This window comes from Cajanus cajan, chromosome 9 (assembly GCF_000230855.2).
Source record: "Cajanus cajan strain Asha chromosome 9, NIPB_CcT2T_4, whole genome shotgun sequence".
Taxonomy (NCBI): Eukaryota; Viridiplantae; Streptophyta; class Magnoliopsida; order Fabales; family Fabaceae; genus Cajanus; species Cajanus cajan.
Window position 1 is genome coordinate 13,572,730 of NC_138525.1, and position 12,364 is coordinate 13,585,093.

A 12,364-nucleotide genomic window follows, 5' to 3' on the forward strand; every position below is an offset into this window, starting at 1 on the left:
GATTTGCTAACTTCCAAGTCTGGTTCCTTCTAAGGGACTCCATTTCTTCAGACATGGCACTTCTCCACTTATCTTCTTTTGAACCTTTGACTGCTTCAATATAAGTGGTAGGAATGTCATCACTTGCAACTGGAGATGCATAGGACACCATATCAACATAACGAGCAGGCATTATGGTTGTCCTCTTTGGCTTTCTTAATGCAATTGATTCAAGTTGCTGTGGAGGTTCTTGGATATGAACCTCTTCTTCATCTGACTCCTCATCTACCATAGGAGTTTTTTCTTCATCATTTGCTGGAAAAACAATCTTCCTTTCAAACTCCACCTGTTTTGGAGTACCATTCTTCTTTTGTTCTGTTGTCACCTTTCCCAACATGGTAGATTCATCAAAGGTGACATCCCTGCTAATGATTGTCTTCTTGGTCTCTAGGCACCAAAGACGATATCCTTTTACACCAGATGCAATCCCCATGAAAATTGCTTTCTTTGCACGAGGATCCAATTTTGACTCCTTAACATGATAATAAGCAGTGCAGCCAAATACATGTAAGGAATCATAATCTGTAGCAGGTTTTTCGAACCATTTCTCTAGTGGTGTTTTGCCACCAATTGCACTTGATGGTAGGCGATTGATAAGATGACTCGCATATACAACAGCTTCAGCCCAAAACTGTTTGCCCAATCCAGCATTGGACAACATACACCGAACTTTCTCCAGCAACGTTCGATTCATGCGTTCTGCCACTCCATTTTGTTGTGGTGTGTGCTTGACTGTGAAGTGTCTGACAATGCCGCTTTCTTCGCAAGCCTTCTTAAATGGATCACTCGTGTACTCCCCACCATTGTCTGTTCGAAAGTGCTTGATCTTTCGCCCAGTTTGGGTTTCCATCCTCTTTTTCCATTTAAGGAAAATTCCAAGCACCTCATCCTTAGTCTTCATTGCATACACCCAAATTCTCCGGGAAAAATCATCAACAAAGGTGACATAGTAGTGGTTTCCTGCCAATGATGCTGTTTTTGAAGGTCCCCACACATCAGAATGAACATAATCCAAAATACCTTTAGTATCATGGATAGCTGTTCCAAAATTCACCCTTGTCTTCTTCCCTTTGACACAATGCTCACAAAAGTCCAATTTGCAAGCCTGAATATTTTTCAACAATCCTTGTTTCATGAGTAAATTCAAGGATCTTTCACCAGCGTGTCCCAGCCGCATATGCCATAACTTGGCCAACTCCAACTCCTTCTCGTCACTGGATGCCACTGCTGCAGTTCCAATAATAGTAGTACCTTGGTAATAGTACAACCTATTATTTTTCCGAACTCCTTTCATTACCACCAGAGCTCCAGAGATTATCTTCATTACTCCACCTTCTGCGTGCACCGTGAAACCCTTCTCTTCTAAGGCTCCCACAGAAATGAGATTTCTTGATAAACTCGGGACAAAACGAACATCCTTCAAAGTTCTGATTGCTCCATCACGATTCTTCAATCGAATAGAACCAATCCCATGTGTGGTAAGAGGAACATCATTTGCTGTATAAACAACTCCTTCTTCTAGTTCTCTGAAATCATAGAACCATTCTCGATTAGGACACATATGATTGCTGCATCCCGAATCAAGAAGCCAAGCACTAGAAGAGCTGGTTGAACCAGAAACAGCAAGTGAACAATCTGAGTCATCAACATACTCAGCTACATTTGAATCTGCAACAGTCTTAGATTGACCTTTGTTTTTTAGTTTAGGACAATCTTTCTTCCAATGCCCCTTTTCTCGACAAAAGGCACACTCATCTTTCCCAACTTTAGCCTTCGACTTCGATCGCTTCTTCTTTCCTTTCGCCTGGATCACCGGACGTCCTCTTGCAACCAAAGCTTCATTAGCCTTCTCTGAGCTATCTTTTTTGTCTTTTCTCCTCAGTTCATAGCTGTATAGGGCTCCACAAACTTCATTTAGAGACACAGCAACCTTCCCATGGAGTAGAGTTGTTTCCAGAAACTCAAACTCTTCAGGAAGTGATCCCAACAACATTAGGGCAAGATCCTCATCTTCAAAAGTCACGTCCAGGTTTAACAAATCAGCAACAAGCTGATTAAAACTAGTGATGTGATCATTCATTGTGGCACCAGGAATGTAAGTGAACCGAAACAGCCTTTTCTTCATGTGAAGTTTATTCTGACTGCTTTTCTTCAAGAACTTTTCCTCCAACTCCGTCATCAACTTACTAGCAGAGGTCTCTTTGCAGAATGCATACTTCTGCTCTCTTGATAAGCATGACCTTATTGTACCACATGCCAATCGATTGAGGGTCTTCCAATCTTCCTCTCCCATACTTTCTGGTTTCTTTCCTTCAATTGTAATGTCTAGACCTTGCTGAAAAAGAGCATCTAGAACCTCACTTTGCCACATGCCGAAATGACCGCTGCCATCGAAAATCTCTACCATCAACCTTGGATTCCCACCAACAGCTCTTTGCAAAATGCTTGAAGAAGCATTCAAAGTTGATGATGTAATTCTAAGTGGATTTTCTTCGTTTGCCATCTCAGCTCAATTCGAAAAGAGTGTTTAAAATTTGCTAAATGTCAAATAATAAAAATAGGTCCAGGATTAAGGAAAAATTTTCTGATGTGCCGACTATAGAATACCTACAGCGCACAGAGCATAGTGTTTTTTCCTTAAAATAACCTGGCTCTTGATACCAATTGTTGCGGAAACGTCTAGCAAATTTTAAACCAAAAGCAAAACAAGAAAGAAAGAACACCAAGAATTTAACGAGGTTCAGCCAATTATGCCTACTTCCTCGGACACTACCAAATATATTTCACTAAGAAATATTACAATAGAGAGAGAAGAGAAAACTACAAGCCTTAGAAGTTACAAATGAACTTGTAGTTGGGATGATTTCAAAGTGAAGGGAAGGGTTTCTATATATAGAACCTAAGGCACTACACATTCCCAAACCTATCCAATGTGGGACTAAATTTGCCACACATAAATTTGCCACACCATATTCAACATATATGTGTCCTTAAAAGCATAAAACTCATAGACCTAGGAATAATTTAGCTACTACTTACTCTGGCTAGTTGGTTTACAATTCATAATAAAAACCAGCAATAAACACAAGTTCTTGAATCCTAATTTCCTTCAAAGATGGAAGAAATTTCCTTACGGAATACGGATACCACCAGCAATATCAATATTTATATCTGACAAAGTGCTGGCCATTGAAACTCAAAGCCAAAACTTTTCAGTTACGAAGCGAAATCGAGGTTATAACTGTGATCTCCAAGCATAGTGTTGATGCTTTCACAGGAAAAAAAAAAACTCTACAGGAATTATAGATTATAAAATGATCAGCAGATTCCCAATTTCACACACTTATGGAAAGCAAGTGGGAAAAACAAACCTTGATGCATATAATCATCCACCAAAAACCCAGAGTATAGAAATTCACTTTTCAGGATCCATGACTGATCATTTCTATTTACAGATTTGACGAGGCAATGACCCACAGCAGAAAACTCTTGACAACCCTGCTGCAATCTTACCATTTACCTGCAGTAATTTGTCAGATAGTCCACAAAAGGTATAAAAACTAGACGCCTAGGCCTAATCCAGAAACTTCCTCTTAGCTAAACATCCACTGTCCAGTTAATGTTATTCGTGCTGCTTTCATGGGATTTTTGTAGTTGAGCAACTTTGGCTTGGTATGCAGCTGCTGCCACAGCAGTCTTCACCCTCTGACCTTGAGGAAGCTCACAGGCTTCACTCATAGAAGCAAACCTTAACTCAGATGGAGGAATGAAACAGTCCAAAGAAAGGCCAGGAACATTGAATGCAACCTCCTCAATCGTCCAAGCCTCTTCCATCCTTGTTTTAGTGTGGCTCATTGCCGTTTCCCCAAACCTGAAAAGCGTCACTACAGAACGACCTGAGTGAGCAATCATTATCCCCTCAACAGGTCTGTAATCATCGAGAAACGAATTTATTGTGGTCTCCCAATATACTGCATCACCACCGTTGTTCTGAATGCGGGTCAAATGGGAGTCCTCCAAGTGAACAAGAAGCCCCGTTTTCTGGCTAAAGTACCCAAACAGAACATGCCTTATGATCTCTGCTGGACCTTCACTCCTGGCTTTCAACGTTGAGGGGTCTGCACAAAGCTTGAGGATGAAACAGTCCTCTTCATTTATCTTCTTCTCCCCAATGCATCTTGCATTGATAAACATGCTAGCAGTTGTTCTTGGGTCAAGACCCTGTTAAGACAAAAGGAGTCAGAAACATAGCAAAAGCCTAAGTCCTGCTTAACATAAATTTCTCCATAAATACATGCAAAAGAAACTAAAAAGGTAATGAATTTTCTTCACATAAGTTAAAATCAATTTATTCACTGAACTTGCATAAAAGTTCAATCAGTCTTCTAACTTGGAACCTGTTTGGATAAACTTCTCTAGAAATACTTCTAAGAGAGAAAAGTAGGAATAAAAAAAGAAATAAATTCCCTTAGCTAAATTAACTTATGCATAGAAGCTCCCTTCTATTAGCTTTCTCAAAATACATTTTTTTTTAAAGTAAGTTTGTTTGGATATAAGCCATAAGTGTTTTTGAAAGGTTTAATATTAAAATAAAGTTATTTTCAGTAGAGAAGCTCTCAAAAGCTCTTCTAAGCTTGTATCCAGACAGGCTTTTATGCATAATCGCTTATGGACAAGTTTATTTCATTTTCCCTCCAATTTTTCTCTCTTAAAAACGGTTCTGGAGAAATTTACCCAAACAAACACTTGGCGCATGACTTGATTTTAGCTTATAGAAGAAACTCAATGTATTTTACCTTCTTACTTATGATCATGCAAGTGCTTATGAAAAAAGTTATCCAACCAGGGTTCCAGCATACAACAGTCACAGCCATACATGCATGTAACAAGGCAGGAAACGTCACCTGAAGGGCGCGACGCAGCGGCCGAACAGGCCCTTTGGCGGCGTGGGCGCCGAGCCAGGGCGTGTGGCGCCAGACGAGTCTCCCATTGCAACCGGCGTGAACCTTGCTGCCACCAAGAGCAAGCTCCACATACCACATGTCGGGGTTCATCTGCCACAAGACAAACCCACCAGACTCAGCAGCCTTGGAGGAGTTCCGGCTGCGCGTGACCTTGTTCGCCGTCTCGAACTCGGACGCTATCATCCTCACCTTCCCCATGGCATAGGCATTGTTAATCGAATTCTGAAGCTTCTGCCCTCCAGAAGCCGCAATGTACTGCTGCAGAATGTACTGCGCAGAAGAAGTCTCCTACAACAAACATAAACCACCCATAGTACCATCACAAGATCAACAGTGACACTCAAAATGTGACCTAACATAGACTGATCTTAACGAGAGAACATAGGATTGACGGAATTGAAGAGAAAGGAAACAAATTGTGAAGGTAGGTGCAGTTGATCTGAGAGTGAAAAGAGGGACTTACAATGGGGATGTCTTTGATGCTGAGGTGAGGGAAGGGGTCGGTGGTGCACACGTGGACAGGGGCGAGTGGAGCGCCCAACACGCCGAGGAGCAACCTCAGATCGGACTTCTTGCAAGAGGAGGACGAGGAAGAGGACGAGGAAACGGAGGGTGTTCTCGCCAGTGGTCCTTTCATCCAGTGGCCCCACCTTCCCTCGCCGCGCCTGGAGTCCTGCCCGTCGGTGCCGTCGGGCCCTTCCTTCAGCGGCGAGAGGGCCTCCGCGGGCCGCAGGCTTCCCGATCTCGCCATCAAGAGCTCCGGCGGCGGCGCGTGCTGCTTGCGCCGGCGGCGGAGCAGCGAGGACATCGGCGACGCGCTCCTCGCCGGGCTCTTGGCGCGTGACCGCGCCGGCGAGAGGCCGCGGACCACCTCGTCCTTCAGCGCGGAAAAGAAGCCTTGCTTGCGCTCCATCTTTCACACACGCGAGTGAGTGAGTATCTTCGCTTGAAGAGAGCACGCACGCGCAAGTTATTAGAGTTCAGAGGAAATTTTGCTTGCTAAAACGAAAGAGAGAGAGTGGTGTGGCATAAGCAACCGATTCGGACAATGTTGCCGCGAGACCAGTAAGTAAGTAAACTGTGGTCTACACACACTGTTGCGCTAGATTGCTTCTCATACTACCACATTTTCACCTACTTAAACTTTCTTTTCTTTATTACTTTTTCAATTAAATTTAACTTAATTAGGGAGCCGTTTTTTAAGATTAGAAATTTAATTAGAATAAATAACCTCTGTCCAATGTGCATTCATTCAAAATTGATTATGGAAAAATGCATTTTTGTGTTCAGTTTTCTTGGTGAAGATTTTTTTGTTCAGTTGATACTTGAAAAAAAATAACATTGATGCATTTTATTAAACTTATTAAATAAATACAAATATGGTATGATATTTTTTTTTCGGTTATTAAGTTTTTTTTAGGATTGTCCCTAGAGCATCCATCGTCGATAACAGTAACTAATCTCTTTAACACATTGAAGACATCTTAAAAGGTAGTGAAATAGCTTACTCTAAAATTTAAAGCGACTGCATATATAAAACAGGATTCGAACTCCTGACCTTGCTTATACGAGTATAAACCCTACCACTGTTCGGTTATTAAGTTTATATCTATAGAAGTTGATTGTATTATATACATATAATATATAATATGTCTCGCTTTTATCAGTGGCTCATTGTTTGAGTATGGATCTTGAGAGGGATAGTGAGGAATTGGATCGGGGCATGGGAAGCGACAGCGACAAAACGCCGAAAACTCGTCAGGTGATCTTGATCCTCCATCCACAAATCAAACGGCAAATCGTTTTCGGCCCTCTGAATTGCTCATGCTTGAAACCATATTTTTCATCGAATTTATGTGTCTAAAGACAAATCCAACAAATTTATTTATTGTAAATTAAAATTCAACTTTCGAGAGTTCTTTTTTATAAAAAAAAATAATAATAATAATATTGTTTAAAATCATTTTACAATTAAACTCGAATGGTAGTGATAACCAGAGAAGTCAAATATAGTGAAATGCACCGTTAGCGATGGTCAAAATGAGGGGTTTTAAATTTATAATCAGTCCACTCTCTCCACCAAGGCAACGACCAACGAGCATCATCATTTTGGAATACTTTAATCAGTGCAGATCCATGATGAGAGACATCTTCAAAACATCACCAACCTCGGCATGCGCTTTAAAATGACACACCATTACATCTATCCATTAGTATCTTTTATTGTATTTTAATGTAAAATATATGTGTACCTAGCTTAAATTATTTATATCAGTATCAGTGCACACCTTTTTGTGTTATATAACATGGAAGAATACTTACAGGACTGAAGTGAAAGACAAAAAGAAAAAAATAATCAATGTGGTAATTGATGTAACGTAAAATAAAAATAATAAAAAAATTGTACTGCAGTAGTAAAGAATCGCATATTAATGTTGAGAGAAGAATTAGTTTTTGTTCATTGATATTTCATATTAATATTACAATTATAAAAATAAATAAAAAAAAGGTAAATGATTATAATTTTTCCTAATATGAATGAAATTGTTATTCTCAATTTTTTTATAATATTTTATTTTTGTAATATCTCATTTTATTATATTTTTTATGTATAATTAAAATATATTGTGTAACAATTTGTTATCATCTCTATACTTAACAATTCAACTACCAGTAGCAGAAGAATAAATACAATTACTTAAAATGGACATATGCATAATGCCTAGATTTACATGTCATAATATATACACATGTAAAGGTTTAACAACTGAGATAACATAATAAGTATACAAGCACATAAACATGTGCAGTAACTCATTACTAAAATAGTAAATTGTAAGATATTGGTCAAACAACACAATAACTATAAGTTATATCGGGGTAGTTCAAAAGGTCAACACCACCATCATTAGCATGACCTTGCAACATCTCCATCTCTAGTTTATCCGTGTCTTACTCTCACATCAAGTACGATCATCACAGTGCAACTACAAGGAAATATGCAAGGATAAGTTAGTACTCAAAATGAAACAACATAATAAGTATAGAAGTAAAGTACAACTATACTATCAACATACACAACTCAAGTTACTTCAACATTAAATTAACTTGCAACTTTTCAACACAACATAATCGAACAATCTAAGTGGTTTGACCCTATCAAACTAACAACAACACAATTTTTTCAATCTAGTTAGATTAACAGTCAATTTTGGAATGAAAATCCATAACAATAGGGTTTTGAATTTTGTCACTTAAACTAGGAAAGTATAATATTCCTACTGAGGTAGGACAACTTGGGTGTGGACCTACCATAGCGTTAGCATGCATAACTAAGTCTCTTATGAGATTAGCCTGTTAGCTATCTTTCAAATACTACACCTTTTCCAGTATGTAGTTAGGAAATTTGACCCCTGACCTTGTACCTTACTCTAATTTGGTTGTTTTATACATGTATGGCTCAACTTAGCCCCTATAAGGATCAACAATTGGTCACTTATAATTAGTATAGTTTGACCTGACCTTTATACCGTGGTCACTTTATAAACAGTATGACTCAACCTAGCCCTTATCCTGCATCAATTAAAGTCATAGAGGAGACTCAATAATCCACTTCAAGAATCAACTTATCAATAAAGGTTTTCAACAAAATGGGTTCTCAAAGCATCACAACAAAAATCCTCATAATGCGATATTCAACATAAAAACAACATCTTCTCTAATCTTAAGTCAATCAACACAACATAACTCAATGCTCGAAACATTCTCATCATTTCTACATATAATTGATTCATGTATATTCATAAATATAACTTAAATGTACCTTTTGTCATCCATATTTAACAATTTCCCAATTTTTTCCAGCCAAGTTTTGATATTATAAATTTTGCATCTTAACTTCAAAAAATTAGTATGTTTTGTCACGTCCTTAATTGACAACTTGGCATTGCTAGTTGTCCAATGTAACATGTTTACCATTAATGTGCATGTCATATTGACTATTAATGTAAATTATTAATGTGACATATAAATGATAATAAATATGATATGTCACATGACAATACATGGAAATTGAACTATTCTCTTTATTATTAAATATGTTGCAAAAATATGTTGTTAAAGTAATACTAGTAGACAAAAGGTATTTCGTGTTTTTCTTTGAATACACACTTGTGGTGGTAGTTGATGATTATTAAGAGATTTAAAAAAAAAACTCAAATAATAAAAGAGTTTTCTAATCTTTATTAATTATTATTGTGCAATTTTTCAAAAGTTAAAATTGTCAACAATAATGTATACACCAACACAAATAATCCCATTTATAAGGTATAGATTATGCATATTACATACGTTATCCTTTCTTTTAACTAAAGATTGAAATTCAAAGCTAGCACACAAAGATGTCGATTTGAACTTGATCAAGTCAGCCGCAAATAAGGTCAAATTGAACCTTAAAAATGATTACCTAAATAGAATCAAACTATTTTGGCATAACTTGCTAAGCCTGATAGGCCAAATGAGCAACTTGGTCCGCAAGCTTATGGGCTAACTTATTAAAATAATAATTAGAATAATCAAAATTATTGTTAATTTGTAAATTTGTAAAGTATTACAAAATAATAATAATAATAATAATAATAATAATAATAATAATAATCTTTCACTCTTTTGTGCTCATTTATGGAGTTGTGGTTACAAAATTAGAGTTATAATTAGTTAGTGTGAGAGTTTTGTTGTTTTCATTATGTCTTTAATAACTTAACATCGTGACCCGTCATCTTTGTATCGTTCGTCGAAGAAGACGAAAACGTAATTATGCTTGTGCATGTGCTCACATAGTCATAATAAAAGTAAGAGTAGGAATATTAATGACAAAGACCAAGATATTGAAAAAGCTAAGAAAACTAAACCCATACCTATGAGGTATGAAATTATTATGAAAAGGTTGATCTAGTTAATGGGATGAATAAATGCAAATACAATGATTGTAAGAAATTGTATACATGTAAAACTATTAAGTATTTTATGATAGTATATAATATTACTTAATCATATTATAATTTATTTTTTATTATAAAAATTATTTAATTTTCTTTAAAAAAAATTATTAAGTCAGTTTGGCATGATGGCCCAACATTGGCTAGGTCAGGCCAGAAAATTGTCACCTGAAAAAAGTATAAGTTAGACTAACCTAACCTACAATAACATTTGATTCGTATAAATGAAGTTAGATCAAATTAACATGACCTACTTAACACCTTTATGCATAGTATAGCCATTATATTATATATATATATATATATATATATATATATATATATATTCCTTTTAAATGGGAAAAAAATTCTCAAACAGAAGCTATCAAATTAAGATTTGTAAAAACAGAAGCTATCAAATTAAGATTTGTAAAAAAAAAGACTTTTAATGCCTTTTATTTTATCATCACGGAAAAAAATATAGTTAGTGTGGAACTTTATCATATATATTATATTGAAAGAAAAAATAATTAATTTGAACAGTTAGAAAGAACTATTGAAAGAGAAAGATTATGATATTTCAATATTCATTGAGATGGAGGTGTGTGTTACACTTTATTATTAGATCAATTTAGAAAAAATTAAAATAAAATTGAAGGGTTAGAATATATATATATATATATATATATATATATATATATATATATGAAGAAATTTTATAAGATCGAGAGTAAATTATCTGTATTGACAGTGTAGACGTTTTTTTTTCAATTACAAATTATATGGGGAAAATTTATTAATTTTATAATAAATATTTTAAAAGTCGTATTAATATTTTTTATTGTTAGTATATCTTTATACTAATAATATATATATATATATTAAATTCATTGAATAAACCATATAATAAAACAGTTCTGCTTTTACATACGAAAATATATATTATGAATTTGCCCGAATCTATGTGTATGTATTTTTATCAATTTTTAAAATTTAAATTTTTTTAAAACATGTTAGTTTGAAAGAAATAACGGAATGACATTCTTATATAATTTCATAAATATATTTTCGTAACAACTAACAAGCAACATTTCTCCTAATAATAAACTTATATATATAATCTGTGAATTTTAAAGAAATTAACGAAATGATTATTTTTGACTATGAGATTTGAGTAAAATAAATAAATAAATAAACTATGCAAGAGATGTGACCTTAAGCCTAGCAATTAATGAATTCTCTTTATGCTTTGTGTAAGTGTTGCTTTCCAAAAAATGAGGGTGTATTTGTTATATATAAATAATAATAAAAATCCAAGGATTAATGAAAAAACGGAAAGAGGGACGATAACGAACGGAGAGGGGGGCGATAACGAACAGAATGAAACTTAGTGAACATAAGCATTGACAAATCTGGGCGCCATTATTTTGTTTGAGTTTAGAAACTTAAAGGAAGATAGGTTTTTAGTAGGATTTTGTATAGGAAGTGAATGAATTAGCTAGACTTGTTTATAGTTACAAGTTCGGATTGTTTATATACACAGCCATCATAATTCAAATGTAATTATTGTTTATCGATTTGAGAATTTTACAAATGTTTGTCATTTATTGTTTATGAATTAGAGAATTTTACAAATGTTTGTCGATTATGATAGATAAAGAGTGATTGAAATAGCACCAAATAAATCAATCATTCAAATTGTTCTTATTTAAATGTAATTGTTATTCATGTGTTAGAAAGTTTTGTAAAGATTTATTTTTTGTGATAGATAAGAAAGGGTCGAGATCACATCGTGTAAATTAATTGACACCACTCTTTATGCGTTAGAGAATTTTATAGTGGTTTGTCCTTTGTCATACACAAAGGAACAATTGAAATTGTACCCAATAAATCTATAGTTTAGATTTTTCCAATTCAAATCCAATCATTATTCAGGTATTAGAAAATGTTACAAAGATTTGTATTTTGTGTAAACAAGAAAAAGTCCAGATTGCATTAAATAAATCAACAGTCAAAATCTATTTGATTTAAATGCAATTATTGTTTATGTGTTAGAGAATATCTTACAATTTTGTATTTTGTAACATGCCAAGGAGCGATCAATATTGCACTTTACAAATTAACATCATTTTCCATATGTTAGAGAATCTTGCAAAAGTTTGTCTTTTGCGAATTGTAACAAATAGGAGTGATCGAGCTCACATCATACTAATTAATAGTCGAGATAGTTTCAATTTGAATGCAATTACTATTCATTTGCCGAATAATCTTGTAGGGGCTTATCTTTTGTGACAAATAAATGAACGACTAAGATATCTCGCCAATTCAAATACAATCACTATTCACACATCAAAGAAATATAAAATTAAGTGATTTTAGTTTTTT

General features: G+C 35.0%; 1 protein-coding gene across 1 annotated transcript; it reads right to left on the reverse strand.

Moving 5' to 3' along the window:
- Window positions 1-3,318: 3,318 nt before the first annotated feature.
- On the reverse strand, window positions 3,319-6,109 carry LOC109791533 (uncharacterized). The gene is made up of 3 exons (XM_020350841.3): window positions 5,467-6,109; window positions 4,944-5,291; window positions 3,319-4,260 (listed from the first exon to the last, which is right to left on the reverse strand). Exons 1-3 carry the CDS (start codon window positions 5,914-5,916, stop codon window positions 3,637-3,639), a joined length of 1,422 nt encoding a protein of 473 aa, XP_020206430.1. The 5' UTR covers window positions 5,917-6,109; the 3' UTR covers window positions 3,319-3,636.
- Between the last annotated feature and the right edge of the window lie 6,255 nt (window positions 6,110-12,364).

Excerpts from the sequence above, each read along its gene's own strand:
- LOC109791533 (XM_020350841.3), bottom strand. The coding sequence starts at position 5,916 with ATGGAGCGCAAGCAAGGCTTCTTTTCCGCGCTGAAGGACGAGGTGGTC. Across the intron at positions 5,292-5,466 it reads GCATCAAAGACATCCCCATT|GAGACTTCTTCTGCGCAGTA; the intron begins GTAAGTCCCTCT and ends TGTTTGTTGTAG. Across the intron at positions 4,261-4,943 it reads CGCTGCGTCGCGCCCTTCAG|GGTCTTGACCCAAGAACAAC; the intron begins GTGACGTTTCCT and ends TTGTCTTAACAG.